The following is a 16,865-nucleotide window of genomic DNA, read 5'->3' as shown; positions in this document are numbered from 1 at the left end:
TATTATTTTTTAGATATAAATTCAATTCAGGAAATTTAAAAAACAAAATATAAATTATAGATATCATAAAAGATTACTATAATGTGTTACAAAATTATACAGCAATTCATCTAAAAAAAACTATGGTAAAATAAAACAACGTTATTAATGTAGAGAATCACGTAAAACAAATTATACAAATAACATTTGAAATTTTTTTTTATAAGAAACGTATAATAGTGAAAACAACCTTGATATTCTGAAGTTTTAATTTATACCCCCAACTTTGGAAGCAATTCTTCCTCGCTCCATTGGTTTCCAAAAGACCAAGTGCCACTCAAACTAATAGTGCGAATCAGGTTGTTTTTAGAAGGCCTTATGACATGAACAGCTTCTGGTGCTTGTAGATGCTTGCTAGCCGTGAGGATACTCAAAATTCAGAAGAGTAAAACTTCTGAATACCAACCAGCAGGGGAATGCACACTCTTAACTTTTCAACAGCTTGTTATTTTTGAAGATCGGAGCAAGCATTGCTCATAGATGGGTTCAAATCTTGAAGAGTGTAGCAACTGTACATTAGGCGGGTTCCTTCTGCATAACAAGAATGATTTCTGGAAGTTCGCCAAATGTTTGAGAACTTTAAGAGATAAAATGGACGATATCTCGATTGTTCTTTGTTCGTGATTTCACCCTTATTTGAACATCAGTCCAGGGAACTATAGGACAAAATGCAATTTTCTCTCTTCCTTCAGGCCTGCGAGGAAAAGCATTCCACAACAAAGTTTACTTGTTGTATGTTTCCTAATACCCATTGATAGGATATTGACGTAAATCGCAGGCATATAGAGTAAACACTATGGAACAGTCATTAAGCCAAAAAGAAATAAATACTAACAATTTTTAACTAAAAATTCAGGAGCCGGATGCCTCAAGCAAAACCTTTCAAGCTAAATAAAAAGGTATAAAAGATTTAAAAGAATCCAGAAATAATAGTAGCAGATTCCAACGTTAATTCTGCACCACATTTCTAAAATGCTGGTAAAGGTCAGAATTGCATAGCAGAATTCATGTTCAAAAAAAGTGGTGTTGAAGATAATACCAATTTTAGAAATGTGTCAGGTTCTTATGGACACAAGATGACGCTACATCAATTTTCCTTTTTACATGTACCCATTTTGTTCCAAGAAACTAAATTCTCAGCGAAAACTGAGTTATTCAGAATGTTACTAACAGACAAGACTAAATATATATTATATAACTTGATTTTTGAGAAAGCTTTGAGGTGTAACTAGTTCAAAGTGAAAGCTAACTGCAAGTGAAAACAGATTAAGGATACATGAACTGTTGAGTACCTCAACTTCGTAAATCCTGCTCATTCTGGAGGCTTTAGTTCCCATCAAAGCACAACTGCACAAGGACAGAGGAACTTTGAGGACATAAATAAAATTTAAAAATAAGATGAATGGATTTACCATCTAGAGAGCATTTACAAAGGAAATTTCTCCTTTTAAGCAGCAAACTGTTGTATCGGTAATTCAAGATGAAGGCTCATGTACATGAAGGTTTGACAGGGACAATGTTCTGTTTCAACTTTCCACTCACAAGAAGATCATATGTTGCATCATCAGGAGTGAGACCCCTATCAAGCATTTCATCGTGCAATCTAAAAGCCTCCATCAAATTTCCATCCCTAAAATATCCAGCAATTAATGTGTTATAAATAAGTACATTGGGCGTGACATTCTTTTTCTTCATCTCTTTGAGAATCTTGGCAGCATTTTCCACTTGTCCTTTGTTACAAAGGCCTTGTACTAGAACCGATAATGTGATAACATCCGGCACTATATTTTTGGCAAGCATTGCTTGATACAAATCTGTTGCAAGAACTATATTTCTCTCCTTTAGCAGCCCATCTATCAAAGTGGTGTAAGTTTCCAAATCACACTCAATCCCCTCTGTCTTCATTTTCTCATAGAAGCCAAGAGCTCCTTCCATATTCCGAAGGTTTTTGAAGCCACTGATCATGGTGTTGTAAATAACACCATTTGGAGATAATCCCACTTGTAGCATTTCATCAAAAAGTTTGGATGCACTATTCATGTCATTTCTTTTGCTAAATGCGTGGATAAGGGCACCATATGCAGTTATATCCATCTTGACACCTTTTGCATGCATCTCATTTAGCATTTTCAAAGCACTGCCCACCTTTTTGTTTTTGCAAAACCCGTCAATCAAAGTGGTATGAGTGATTACATCAGGAACAGTTCCAGTTTTCGACATCTCCAGATAAACATCAAAAGCAGAATTTATGTTACCTTCCTTTATAAACCCATCGATGATGCTATTGTAAGTCATGCACATGGGACTAAAACCGACCTCCACAAACTTTTTCATTTGTTCTTTTGCTTCGGTGGTTCTGCCAGCTTTGCATAAGCCACTGACAAGTGTGTTGTACATGAAATTGTTGGGTGTGATTCCCAAGCTCACCATGCGGTCAAACGTTCCAAGAGCCTTTTCAGTTTCGCCTTTCTTGAAGTACCCATTGACCAATACACTGTATGTGACAACATTTGCTTTCAAATTCTTTTCCCCCATTTCAGAGAGTAAGGTTCCCGCTCCCATTGTGTTCCCCTTTTTGCAATTTCCAAGAATCATATTGTTATATGAAAAGACAGTTGGTTCGAATCCCTGATCAATCATTCTGTCCCATATTTTCTGAGCTTCATCTACCCTAGCTCCTTTACAAAACCAGGATATTAGAGTATTGTAAGTGAAAGCATTGGCAATTCGAGCCTCAATAGCTTCATCAAATAGCTTGAGTGCTTCCTCTATTAATTGAGCTCTCACATATCCTTTAATCAGAGAATTTACAATGTAAATAGTGGGAAAATTTCCATTCAATTTCATTAGGGAATATAGATCTCGCGCTTTCCCCATATTCCCGTTTATACAGCATCCTTCTATCAGGACTGTGTATGTGACTTCCTTCGGGGTAAGTCCATCTTCAACAACTTTATAAAACAATTCCAATGCACTCTCTAAAGCACCCTGTTGATAATACCCCTTCATCAAGCTAGTGGCAACAACCAAATTCAGGGGATACCCACTTCTGATCATATTATCCTTTAACTTCAAGGCCTCTATCATGTTTCTTTGCTTTACACATGTACAAATAACATTTGTAAATATACCCACGGAAGGAACCCGACCCTTTTCCTCCATCTCATTTAACAAGCCACATGCTATGGAAGAATTTAATTTCATACAAGCAGCTCTAATCGCAGCAGAATAGACACGTTTGTCTAGCTTAATACCTCTATCCTTCGCCTCCAAAAAGTATTTCTCAGCCTCATCTGCTTTACCGCCTTTCAAACACCCAGACATCATCACATTCACAGTGCCACAATCATAACTAAAATTCTTCAACCCCAAGTCATAAAAAAAATCCCGCGCAGAATCAATCATACTTGCCATGACCAGTGCCCTCAAAAAGTTATTCAAAACAAAGACATCAGGCATTATACCATTGGAACTCAATACATTGTAACAATCCATTGCATCTTTCAGTCGCTCAGCTCTAACGTATCCATCCAACAAGTAATTAAAAACACGCGGGTTCAGTTCAAAACCAAAACTCTTGGCACAATTAATCAATGGAGCCACAAGTTCATTGGATGAGGTAGGAGAACCATCAGATAAGTAACGATTCACCAAATTCCTAGCTACAAAATAATGTCCCCGGGAACTCACAAGTATATGAAGCAAGATACAGAAAGGGTTGGGTATTCCACGCATGAAACCGCGCTGCTTCTCGGCCCATTTGAAATAACTGAGAGCATAAGCGGGATCCGCCCTGTGTGCTAAAAGAGTTTCTATGACCTGGGTCTGGCTCAAATTTGAGTTCTCTAAATTGGGGGCTTGAAAAGTTTGGATTTTGATCATGTTCTGGGATTCTGGAGTTGAATGTGACTTAACAGAGTCCAAGTGCGGAAGAGGTGTTTGATAAACGGTGGATTTGGAAGAAGAGGAAGAAGATGATGATGATGATGGTAGAGATGATAAAGATTTGAGGTGAACCAACGAAAAAATTGATCTCTGAGGAATCGATGAAGAAGAGGAGACGAAGCTTTTCATTTTAGGAACAAGGACGCTGCGCCCCCAATTCACAGGCCGCAACACACCCTACCGACCCGCCCCCCGCTGAATCAATTACATGTAGACATATTTTCATTTCCTTAATTATTTTAATTCACGTTTATGCTCCACATGGTTCCACAACTGATTAGGGATAACAATGGGTAGAGTATGAGTCGGATTTCATACCTCCATCTCCATATCTATTTATTAAATTCTTTTCCATTACCATCCTCATACCCGTCGGGTATTGAATTTCATCATCATCCTCATACCCATCAGATTATCGGATACTCATACCATACCAAAATACCCAATTATCATATACAATTGAATTTTTTTAAATTTAAATTGCTTCAATGAAGTTATGAATATTTAAAAAATTATTTAAATGAACAATAAGAAAAATTATTNTTCTCTTTTAATATACAAAACATCGTTTTTTTTAATTTTCAAATTTATGATTATATGTATTGAAAATTTCGAAAATCGGTGGATTGACTGATTAATCTTTAATATAAATAAATATAATTACTATATATATACATATATACATACATATATATATTTATATATATTAATTTAAATGATTATTCGGGTCGGGTCGGATTATATCCAACCCGTCTCCATATCCGAACCCGAAAATACCCCTACTCGATTACCCAATTATTTAATCGGGTCTAAAAATCCATTCATACCCTCTTCTATTCAGGTCGGATATCGACTCTTCCAACGGATTCGGAGAAAATTGTCATCCCTACAACCGACAATTTAAATTCCAACCAAAGCTGAAATCGGGATTAATAGCTTGGATAGTACTTTGTTTCTGGTTTCATAAATTCAAACCCTTTGAACGAAAATTCAGACAAGTACTTATAAAATATTTTTATAAAAATTAAATTTTACAAAAATTTAATTTTTACAAAAATTTTATAAAATTTGTTTTAAAAATTTACAGCATAGACTTTATTTATTATTTTAAAAACATAAAAAAAAAACTCATTATTTTTTAAAAATTATTATTCGGATAACAATTTTTAAAAAAATATTTTTAAATTACTTGTTCAAAAGAACCTGATTTATTTATAAATTTTTAAAAAAATTTAATTATGTAATTTATAGTGTATTTGTTTCTCTTTTATCAACGGAACAAATTCATCATTCTCAAATGTTTAACAAGAAAGGTAACCTTCAAACATCCCCCAAGAGAAGAAGAAGGTATGAGCTCGATCCAACATTACAATGTATTTTTGTAGCTGATTTTTTTTTCCATATAATTCTTTAAAAAAAATATTTTTTGCGATTTTACAAAATGATCGTTTACTAAAAATAAAGTCCAAATGAGCTATAATTCGATTTGTTAACAAGTCCGTAAAAGAGATGGATTCTTGTTGATTAACGGTGTGTTTGGTTCTTTGTAAATATGGATTTGGATTGGGATTTGGTATTGGATTTGGAAATTCAAGTATTTGAAATTCCATTTAGTGTTTGGTTTAAAATTTAAAACTGGTATTTACCAATCCATTTCTTGTTTGGAGAAAAAAAGATTCGAATTTGGAATTTTAAAATTTTACTAAGCTACCCTTAGAAATCTTATTAAATTTGATGGGATTTGGATAAAAAATTAATTGTCTGTTTTTAAAATCCAAATCCCACCAAATCTTATCAAATTTGATTGGATTTGGATATACTCATTGAAATCCCATGAAATTTTAAACAAATCCAAATTCTTTTTTTGAATCACCTTGCCAAACAGTAAAAATAAGATTTTGAAATCCAAATCCCATAAAATCCTCTCAAATCCTGATTGCCAAACACACTGTAAATTCCCCCAATGGGAATCTAGATCCTAATTCTGCAAAGTGCAGACAAAGATATCTATATGGTTGTAACACGACTTCAACTTCATATCGTCAAGTTACCACCTAAATCGTGTCTCTTAAGTTTTTTTACTAAATGCGATTTTTCATATTATCTATATTTATCGAAAGCTGGCATTTCCAGCCCGCAGGCCTTTACCCACTTCGTCTTTATCTGGTGTCGACCGTCGCGCTGGCGTCGCTCAGATTACCAAGAAACGGCGGCGTATAAACTCTACACAAGCCTCTTTTCTTATTACATTTCCGTGCTCTTCTAGGGTTTCATCTGCAAATTCTAATAAACAGAGAAATGTCAGCCTACTCCGGCGCCGAAGCCGGAGCCTTCTCGCGGTACAGGTCCCGCACCCAGTCTCTCTTCGCCACGCGCCGCCCATGGCGCGAGCTCCTCGCTCACCCGGCGTCCTACTCCATACCGTTTAGCTTCGGAGATTTCTCCTCCCGCCTGAAGCGCAACCTCAATCACTTCCGCGTCAATTACTCTATGATTGTGCTTTTCATCCTCTTCCTTAGCTTATTGTACCACCCCGTTTCGATGATCGTCTTTATAGTGATCTTCGCGTTCTGGTTCCTCCTCTATTTCTTTCGCGACGAGCCGATCGTGGTGTTCGGTCGGATGGTGGATGACCGCGTGGTGTTGATTACGCTCGGAATCTTGACGATCGTTGGTTTGGTTCTCACACACGTTTGGTTGAATGTTTTGGTCTCGGGTTTGATCGGAGCAGCTGTCGTAATATTGCACGGGACTTTTCGGATTACAGAGGATTTGTTTTTGGATGAAGAAGCTGCTGCTGACGGCGGATTGCACTCCGTAGTAGGAGGTAGCAACGCTAGGTTTTGAATTTTTTGCAGAATCACATGTTGAATTAGGATTTTTTTTGGTTGAATTTGCGAGCAGTGTTGCTCAAAAAAATCATATCAAATGTCTGATATTATCCCATTTCATTTTTAATATATTTTTTTTGGGTTTTTCATATTTGATAATCGAAATTTAGGTTAAGGAGTCGATTCTTTTTGGGTAAAAATGGTTGTATGGTTGTCATAAGACGAGATTTGTGTGTCGGCGAGTGGTTTACTTTTCAAGTTTTTTAAGTTTGTGGGTCAAGAAATGATGGTGATTACAGATTATATTGAACAAAAGTATCCACGAAAAATGACCCCAAAGGCTTTATTACTACAAAGAAAAGCTAAGGCTTACAATACCAATCTTGATGTAAAGAGTATAAATTGTAATAAAAATTCGATATTGATGTCCGAAAATGTCAGCCGATATAATCCTCCAAGGAGTTCATTGCCGAGTACAATAACTGTCAATACTTAAAATGTAACGAATATAGCACAAATGTTAAAAACTCATAGCGGCAGGTGTAAAGAAAAACACGGGCGACGGAACTCAGATCATATGAAAATCATTGTGAAAAAGGGGGTTGGGGGCCATTCAAGGATCAGGAACTTTGCGAGCGTAGCCCAATACCATCACGAAATCCTTTGCAGACGAACCGATAGTGGCTGATACTCTCTCGGTAGACGTAGCTTGAAGCCATAGATCAACAAGATTGTTCAATGTCAATGTGGGGATGATTGGCTGTCCCATGCATTTGATTTCAACCTACAATAATTTACCAGAAAATATGATACAGTATCGTTGCTGCAAAAATAACCATGGCACCTTAAAGACTCCATCTACTACGAAATAAATGTGCAATGAATATGGTTTAAAATATGGACCAGATTAGATACACAAACATGTGAACTACAAAAATTGATATGTTTCATTAAGGATAACCTTTTAGTGTAATTTCAAAAGAAAAGAAGCAGTTTTATATTTGGATAAAAAAGAGTTTTATATTTGTTTAAGAGTAGGCGCGAGCTCAAAGTACGAATTTTTCTATTTTCTGGCTTCAAGCTTTTCAAGAGCTTTATTTAAATGCCAATTTTTTCACCGCAAGTGCTTTTTTTAATGACAGGCTTTTCACTGAATAGGGAGTTCTTTGAATGAAACATGCTCACTGACTAGATATCATATAAGCTAGATTTGTATCAGAAGTAAGTTGTAACAAATGGGGTGAATGAAGTTACCTCGTCTTCTCTGGTAAGGTCTAACTTCCTCGTGAGATACTTCTGAATAGAAGAAACCGGAATATTCCCATCCCTGCAAAATTTGGATTTGGTAAAAAAGAAAATTCCTTGCATGATAACTAGAACACTTTTTAAACATCAGTATGTGTGCTCTATTAGAGTAATCCAGCTGAATCAGGGAAAGTGTACCGAGACTTTGTGAAACAATCGAAGCATACATCATGGAAATGTAAAGCATTTATTTGTCAAGAAAAAAGGACCTCTATTTGTGTAGAAGTTGGCCAGTTAGGTGGTGTTAACGAAGAATATCTAACCAAGTAGACAAATGCCAGAAGGCATCAATAAAATAAATCTTTAACCAAGAGCCAAAATTCACGGGACTGCCAGAAAACTCTGAAGTCATCCAACAAACTAAAATCCTAAAACCTCAAGACTTTCCACATTTTTAAAAGGGATGGTAAGAAACCATCTCAGATTTGTGAATGCAACCAGTTACCAATATATTTATGTAAAACCTTAAAATAAAATTGCCACTGATTCAGAGGATAAAGACCAAAAGGTAGCTGATAGAAAATCAAGAAGAAAACAAACGGTTTACATCATTCAGCTATACACAATAACGTAAGTGATAGAGATACAATAGGATGGGTAGGTGAATGCAACTTGATTGCTCTCGCCCATGATACTTAGGTGTTATATTTGAGACATATTATTGTGTGATTCAATTGAGAGCAGAAGCTTCCTACATTACAGATGAGACTTGTTCAGCTCTAAAGCTCATCCTATGTCCACTAATTAGAGTTATTCAATACACACAATCCAAAATTGTCCAGCGGTAACTTCTAACCATTCATTGTCAGCAGCCACTAAGTTTATACCACAAGAGAGCTGCTGAAACTGACAGTACGTGTTAATGACGTTCCAATGTAATCTATAAATGATCACATGTGAGGTGCAGGAAGGTTGGATGTAAAATAATATTTCCTAAGAACATTACGACAAACTACGGTTATTACAGGAATTTATGAAATATGGATGCGCAAATGGATGCAAAGAAATTGGCGATCAAAAACCCAGCAGCAAAATCAATTCCAACAAATAATAATTATTAATACCCATTTCAGACCACCCCACACCACCTATTATCCACAAACCCCCCAGTGAAAAGGGTGCGGTTCATTGAAAAACTATCGCTCTGAGTGCAAGGAATGACTAGATCTTTGAAAAAAAATAGGGGAAAACAAAAGACGAGATGCTTTAAAATGAACAGTTAAAGCAATAAAGAGTAATATCTGATACCAGTAACAACGTCCAATGCATAAAAAAAGATGTCAAATCACTTTGTTACTAAGTAATTATACGAACTATCGAACTCCAACAAAACCCGCAGGTGATGACATGCTGGATTCAAAGGGAAGAATAACTTGCCGAATCACTTTGTTTTGTATCAATTGAGTGAATAATGTCATAAGTAACTAATGCATGCCTTATCCGGCAGATGTAAGAAGACAGCAATACAAAAGACACTGTTAATTTTTAAAAGGTGTGATGAATTAGGCTTCAGGAAGCTTACTTAATTCTCAAGTAACTTGCAGAAATCTGAGGCAGAGGTGCTGCATCTCCTTCCCTAAACATATATATCGCAAATCATAATAATTAGAGAAATATAGATGTAGTCAACGTCAACAATTTTAGCATGGTCAGTAAGAAGATTACACTAAAACTGCTTACTGTTCATCAGCTGCCATCAAAGAGAACCAAATGGGATGATTTTTTCTCTCAAATCTAGCACTTGTGGCATCAATCAGAGCCTGGGGAGTAATCCTGAATTCTCCAAAATTCGGCGCCTTCTTTTGCCGAATTCTACGCAGCTTTTTAGGCTTTTCTGATTCTGGAGGAATATAGTCATTCTCATCTTGAGCTTTTAATTTCTGCCTGTGTTCCTTGTTCTTGGCTTTATTAAGAAGTCCATCACTGTCATGGGATTGCACAGCCGATGATTTAGCAACTGAACCTTGGGCTCCATACTTCGAAGATTTGCTCCTGTTTGCTGCCTCCACCAAACAAGTTAAAGGCTTCCAGATATCGGCTTTCCCTTCCCAAGGTGAAGAACCATTTTCTCTTCCCTTATCAGAAATATGGTTATTTGATGGCTCCACAGCAGCATTGTTCTGCAGCAACAATATTAGTAAGAATGAACAGCAACATCTGTCGATAAAAACAGGGAATTCGAGACCCCCATTGCAGGAAAGCTGTACTAACGGTCATAAGCTTCAGAACTATATCTCATACCTGCCTCGTATTTTGAGTAAGTTTGTTTAATGTCTCTGGCGAGCTAGAGCTTTCAGGATGGTCCTCGGTGGAGTCATCATCTTTCTTAACTGGCTTCTCGATAGTAAAACTAGAACCTCGTGATGCTTTTCTCGCAGTGAATTTTGACCTTCTTCCAGTCATTCCACTCTGTGCTGATACTCTGGGAGTGCTAACCACCAATGATGAGAGAGACCTTTCCTTTCTCTTTGCAGGTAATGAAATAGGAGTTGCAATTTCGGGGCACTTCACTTTTATCCTCTTGTAAGGAAATATTTTTGCCCTTACATCTTGCAAATTATGATCCGGCCTGTTAGTGTCGAACAAATTAATGACATGCTTAATAAAAAAAAGTTCCTTGTAGATAATTATACAGCAACAACACAGCCACACATCCAAAATAAACACAAAAATGAGGCCGTTATTGAAGTGTACAAACAAATCCATTCACGATAACAAGCAAGCATTACTAAACATAGAAGTTATCATGTTTAGGTTTCAAGGTTCCTATTTCATTCGACATGGACTATCTAGTCTTTCACCGCAAAGAAGTGCACAACAACGAATCCAATTCCTCTGTGAATTTGGCAGGGACTGCTGTTGAGCAGCTAATAATTCCAGGTCAATTGGATGTATGATCATCAGAAGCATATCGTACACATGACAACAAGAAGCACGTCATTTTCATTTCAAATATCAGATTTCGATGACTTCACACAGAAAACAAAACCATGTGTCCCTAAAATTACAATTATCAATGAATTCTAACCTGTCAGATTTTGACGTGGGAATAAAAGTGAAATAAAAAGTATGAGTTAAACACGTGAAGGAATGCAATGTGTGCTGCATAATTCTTCACTAACTAGTCGAGGAAGGACTATAATGGACCAACAGATTTCTTGTGAGGTTTGTGGGTGCTTAAGCACGTTTATGTCTTCACATACATGTATGTGAGAAAGATAGATGGCAATAATGCACAACTGGGCAAAGAAACGATAAGTTTGAAGACCTGACCTCAATTTCTCCAATGGAACACAGCCCAAATCTATATTGCAAACGGGGCAGCATTCCATTTCTTCGTCAGACAGCTTCTTGTATATGCATTTCTGGCAAACTATATGGTATTCACAAAAAGAACGTCAAGTTCACATTAAAAGAAAAATGCATAAACAACGCGGAGAAAACATATAAAAACTTATTGAAGCACAAAAAGTCCAAACTAGGAATGGTTAAAAGATGTCATTGAGAGTCTGAGACACAAAAAACAAATTACTTTTTAAGTGCAAATTTTTGTATCTTTCTCCAAACACAGCAAAGTGCTTGTCACAAAAACGAATTACATTAGTTGCCTGATAACCCACAGTTAATACCGCCCAAATTTTTACCAAGATCTTGAGTGCCAGTGGTTCAAGACTTCAATCATATCAAGTGGGGTAGGCAAAGGACCATAGAAAGCCATGTGTCCCCAATCAGATACTATGTTGGTCCGCTAGTGCATCAAAACCAAAGCAGATAAACGTCCCCATTTAGTAAATTAAAGGCATTCCTATTTCCAAGAATATCACCGTTAAAATGTTCTAGAACATATGAATCAGACCATTAGAACAGGAAACACATCAAGATATTCAGCTCAACAAGCATATAAATTTCTCCACTGACAAACTCGATCAAACGTTAACATAATGCGACACTTCAGACCAGACATAAACTCGCTCGGAAGCACCAAACCATAAAAACAAGCTCAATTTACCCACGAAAAAATCCAAACACCCTGATAATTAACGCGCAATCTGAATGACAATCCCAAATGCCAGCAAAACCCAGATCATCAGGAAACACAAAAACGCTAAAAAGCAAGTCAAAATTGGAATACACTTCCACGAATACAAGAAAAAACACGATTGAAAATACACCATCGAGCAGCACTCACACGTGTGGAGACATTCTACAATAGTGGTTGCGTCGCGGAAGAGCTTGTGGCAGAGGGGGCATGTCATGCATGGCACCACCGCCTCCCGACTCACCTTCACCACCTGATGCGACATCGTATGACCCAATTCACCTAAATCAACGATATAAAACCACAGCTCTTGAACCCACGTATCTTATGCAGTGCATGCTGGCGCCATCTTGTGAAAGGATGAGATTTACGTCCACTACTTGTTGCTACATCTGCATCTGCATTAAGCCCACATAACAAACCCACGATTAACACCACAAAATCAGTTAACCGCGAGTACCTGGATAATAAACACACAAAAAATCTAGGAGGAACACACGGTCACACACAGATGTGAAAGGGATTATAGTTATACGGACCTGTAAATCTGAGGAAAGGGGAATTGGTGAAATGAGATTTGGGGGAAAATAGAACGTGGGCTAGCGCCGATGGGGTCTCGTCGACGATCTCTCCCTCTGCGTGTATGAGTGCGTGTCTGTGTGTGGGGGTTTGGAGTCGAAGACTCGAAATCGAGAGAGAGAGAGAGAGAGAGAGAGGGGTCGGGGGGCTTCGTATATCTTCAAATTAGTTGGAACCATATTCCTGTAATTAGTTTCCAAGTAAAATCAATTAATTATTAGATTTACTAGTAATCCTTTATCACATGGATTATTCGAAATATATTGAAATAAAAAAAAACTAATTTCATTAGCCAAATTATCGCACATACATACATAACACAATGTAAACAACAGATTTATGAAAAATTGCAATACTATTTTGCTTGTTTTTTCGATTTTCATTATTAAGGTTCACATATTCATCTTCAATTTTGACATTTTCACAAACATCAACATTACATCAATACATCGCACGAGTGCAACATCAACATTATTACTATGCCCGTGCACATTATTATCGTTCGTGGGGGCGACGGGTGTGAGGCGTGTCCTCCGAGTTAGGGCTCATTTTAGCATGTTGACTAAAAAAACCAAATAAATTGGCAACTTTTATAATTTCTGTTGGACAATTTTTATCCTCCAAATCACGTGGCTGGGTTCAAAATTTTGGGAATCTCCTCAAGAATTTTATATTGAGCATAAATTACTTGACAATAATGTTGGTTTACTTTCTCTCTATATTTTTTATTGTATAGTACAAATAATAATAATGTACTAAAATAATAATTTTAGATATGTCGATTTCCTCTTTAACATCCAATAATTTTATATTGACCATAAATCCAATAGTCTCGGTGTTCAGTTCATTTAGGAATTATTATTATCCAATTGAGTGAACAAACCCTTCGTGGGCTACTAAGAATTGGGACCGCTCAACAAACGCCCAACCACCTGACTCAAAACTAGGTAACAACTAGCTACGATCAAACTCAAATCACAAATATGTATTAACACGAGGCGTAGTTCAGTTGGTCTCATCTGTTGTCCTGTGTCATTATATTAAAGTTTTAATCTTCTCTCCCCCCATTGTACGAAAAAAATGTATTACCAGAAAAGTATAGCTATTTCACTAATCTATGTGCACCAAATTAATAACAAACTATGGCACGATTAGAGATGTATGAACACAATTACGCACGTTTCGAATATTTTTCGGGCTGGTTTGAGCAAGATATGTACATGTTTGTTATTATATATTACCATATTAGAATTACACACACATATGCGTGTTTGCACAATAATAATGAACCAATCAAATTGTCGATCGATTTGTATTTTAAATGCACCGACTAACGAATCAATTAAAAGAAATAAAATTCTTATTCAGCATGTATGACGCATGAATTCTACCAATGTAATTAATTACAAACTATAGATCGATACAAACGGTTCACGAGATTTAATTATTATTAATAGAATGGATTATGAAGATTTCAAAAAATATGGTTAAAAAATGGTTATTAATATATATCCTTTAAAAATGGTCACATCATATAGAAATAACATGTTAGCGGGGGCGGTGTCACTCTTGGGTCAGGACCCATGGTGGGCTCCTGCCCCATCCAATTATTTTTTAATAAATAAAATTAGTAGTTTTAATTTTTGGTTATTTTTTTAGTTTTATTTTATTTTTTAGCCCTACCTTATTGATATAAATATGGGAAAAAAATTTAAACTATGAGGAATTTTAAAAATGGTCTTCTACAAATATCTATAATCAAATGTGATTTTTGTCGCATTTCGATCAAATGGTTGAAAGATTTAATATATACAAGATGAAATTTAAAATTAACTTTGATTTTAAAATATATTTTTTAGACCATTTTTATATTAACATACATATATTAAATTGAGTTAATATGAAGTTATTACATATTTTACTATATAAATATTTAATTTATATTAATATTAAAATTTTTATAGAATTTTAAATTTTTAGTATGATATAGTGTATATTTATAAGGATTGATTTTAAGAAAAATAAAGTAAATAACCTTTCAAAATTTTCAAAATATCAATATACATCATAATATATATGTTATTTTATGATTTATCAATGATTTGAATTTTAAATATAATTGTTTGATTGATGTATCCGAGCTTTTTGATTTATATTAATGTTCATCTTATTATTTGATGTTTGTCAATATCCAAATTTATATATTAATTTTTTTAACGGTTGGCTTTAAAAACTTATATCAACTTGTTTTTGTCTTTGACATTAATGATTCATAAGAGTCAAAAAATCTGAAAATTCAGGTTTGGATTCAAAATAAGTGCATATACAATTCAGTCAATCTAGAGGTCAACGAAATACAGGTTTCAACAAAAGATCGAAGTGGATTAATTTTTAAAAACAGTTCAAATTATTTGGAAGTTCGAAATTTAGTTTTTTAAAATATCGGTTAGTTCGATTTGATTCGGTTTTAGGTTTTAATATAAAACTTCGGTTAATCAAACAAATTGAACTTTTATAAAAAAAATTATATATATTATTAAATTTTCTAATAAATTTATTAGTATATAAATAATATAAATTTCTGATAAAATTTTACTAGACAATAGAACTAGACTTAAAAATATATATTTTTGATAAACAAAATTTAATTTTATTTAATTCTATTTTATGTTGCATTTTTTCATTAAAACTTGATTTTAAAAAAATAAAATAAAAGTACGGTTTGGTTAATTAGGTTTTCGTAGTAAAGTTTGCTTAGTTCGGTTTGTCGAAAATTTTTTGGTTAATTCGATTTTAATTAAATATTCATCTATATTAGTGTCTAATCTAAGACAGAGCTAGCCTCGAGCATTTTTGAATTCTGACTTCGCCCTTGCATGTTAGCTAGTAAGTAATAGAGCATGCATTAAAAAATGGAAAGAAGTTCGAAGGTGGACATTCGTTACGTATAATTCTCTAATTTGTGTTTAAAAAAGATCGTAAACTCGTAAATATAAATATAATTAAATAAAATAAAAAAATAAAAAAGATCGAGCTATAGATTATATCGACCGAGACTGACACTACACAACATTGTCATGAAGTATCACATTATAAATATATAACAATAAAAATATATTGACGACATAAAGCTATACTCTATTAAAAAATCAGTCAATCAAAAAAGTATTTAATCATATCATATACATGAATTACAAGAAATATTACCCGGACAATTATAAAACAACCAATAACATACGGGATATTGTGTCAAATATCCCTGTGAAATTCTCGTTAAGTTAATACTCTATGTGTAACTAATTTGAGCATTTCAGCCTCTGTGTTAATACTCAAATTGTGCCAATACCCCTTTGAAAGTTTCTCAAGCTTTGCCACGATTGTTTCGATTTAATTGCGTCAATTAATCATATATTGAACATAAAAAAATGAAATACACGAAAAAACGTCGATAAATATTTATTTGACATGAGCCATATGTATGCATTCTCAAAAAAATATAACACATGGACTAAAATTTTCAAATCTAGTACATAATGGTAGTAACTCAACGAGAAATTTCACAGAGGTATTAACATAATTTGCGTATTAACAAATTGACTGAAATGCTCAAAACCATTACACAATGAGATATTAGTTCAACGAGATTTTCATAGTAGTATGTCACACAATTATCTAAATAACATACGTCTAACATGAGTTAGCACCGTTTGGTATGAATGACGAGTCATCATTATTAATCAATCAACGTCTACAATTAATTAAAATTATAAATAATTATGTTATCCATATATTTTACATCATTTATCATCTCATTTCCAAATCAAATTATTAATATCCGTGAAACTGTATCACAAAAGACCTACTATTAGTAAATACTTTCATAACAAAATTTTTTTATATCATACATTAATATTTGTGCAGCATGAAATACAAAAGAAATTGAATTAAAAGTATGATAAAGTTATTTAAATCAAATCAAAATCTTACTTTTAACCTAATTTGCAACAAAAAAGGACATACAAATCACATGCCACCACCGTGGAGTCAATTCTCATATATTTACCTGTTGTTTCCATTTTATCTGAAACTTTAATATTCGTATATTTGCCTCGTCATTTCCATTTTAT

At 34.6% G+C, this 16,865-nt stretch overlaps 3 protein-coding genes across 5 annotated transcripts; 1 reads left to right on the top strand and 2 right to left on the bottom strand.

The window, feature by feature from the left end:
* Positions 1-94: 94 nt before the first annotated feature.
* On the bottom strand, positions 95-4,201 carry LOC140990082 (uncharacterized). 2 transcript variants are annotated; one of them, XM_073459669.1, is made up of 3 exons: positions 1,452-4,201; positions 1,332-1,386; positions 95-780 (listed from the first exon to the last, which is right to left on the bottom strand). In XM_073459669.1, the coding sequence occupies exon 1, from the start codon at positions 4,111-4,113 to the stop codon at positions 1,528-1,530; it is 2,586 nt and encodes an 861-aa protein (XP_073315770.1). In that variant the 5' UTR covers positions 4,114-4,201; the 3' UTR covers positions 95-780; positions 1,332-1,386; positions 1,452-1,527. The 2 variants fall into 2 exon arrangements, with proteins under 2 accessions (XP_073315770.1, XP_073315763.1); XM_073459662.1 differs by having other exon boundaries at positions 96-733.
* A 1,767-nt stretch (positions 4,202-5,968) lies between these two features.
* LOC140990072 (PRA1 family protein F2-like) lies at positions 5,969-7,446 on the top strand. The gene has a single exon (XM_073459657.1). It carries the CDS (start codon positions 6,283-6,285, stop codon positions 6,829-6,831), a length of 549 nt encoding a protein of 182 aa, XP_073315758.1. The 5' UTR covers positions 5,969-6,282; the 3' UTR covers positions 6,832-7,446.
* On the bottom strand, positions 7,199-12,902 carry LOC140990055 (E3 ubiquitin protein ligase DRIP2-like). 2 transcript variants are annotated; one of them, XM_073459642.1, is made up of 8 exons: positions 12,699-12,902; positions 12,310-12,557; positions 11,394-11,493; positions 10,362-10,689; positions 9,801-10,240; positions 9,643-9,696; positions 8,070-8,142; positions 7,199-7,599 (listed from the first exon to the last, which is right to left on the bottom strand). In XM_073459642.1, the coding sequence occupies exons 2-8, from the start codon at positions 12,422-12,424 to the stop codon at positions 7,429-7,431; spliced, it is 1,281 nt and encodes a 426-aa protein (XP_073315743.1). In that variant the 5' UTR covers positions 12,425-12,557; positions 12,699-12,902; the 3' UTR covers positions 7,199-7,428. The 2 variants fall into 2 exon arrangements, with proteins under 2 accessions (XP_073315743.1, XP_073315748.1); XM_073459647.1 differs by having other exon boundaries at positions 12,310-12,551; positions 12,699-12,888.
* Positions 12,903-16,865: the final 3,963 nt, after the last annotated feature.

Source organism: Primulina huaijiensis, chromosome 1 (genome assembly GCF_012295235.1).
Source record: "Primulina huaijiensis isolate GDHJ02 chromosome 1, ASM1229523v2, whole genome shotgun sequence".
Classification (NCBI taxonomy): Eukaryota; Viridiplantae; Streptophyta; class Magnoliopsida; order Lamiales; family Gesneriaceae; genus Primulina; species Primulina huaijiensis.
Note: the sequence above shows the minus strand (reverse complement) of the source record. Positions and strands in the feature narration are given on the sequence as shown.

Bases quoted from the DNA above. Each gene is read 5' to 3' on its own strand.
- LOC140990055 (XM_073459642.1), bottom strand. From the start codon at position 12,424: ATGTCGCATCAGGTGGTGAAGGTGAGTCGGGAGGCGGTGGTGCCATGC. The intron at 10,241-10,361 runs GTATGAGATATA...TTGTTGCTGCAG, and splicing joins TTACTCAAAATACGAGGCAG to AACAATGCTGCTGTGGAGCC. The intron at 8,143-9,642 runs GTAAGCTTCCTG...CAAATTTTGCAG, and splicing joins GCAAGTTACTTGAGAATTAA to GGATGGGAATATTCCGGTTT.
- LOC140990082 (XM_073459669.1), bottom strand. From the start codon at position 4,113: ATGAAAAGCTTCGTCTCCTCTTCTTCATCGATTCCTCAGAGATCAATT.
- LOC140990072 (XM_073459657.1), top strand. From the start codon at position 6,283: ATGTCAGCCTACTCCGGCGCCGAAGCCGGAGCCTTCTCGCGGTACAGG.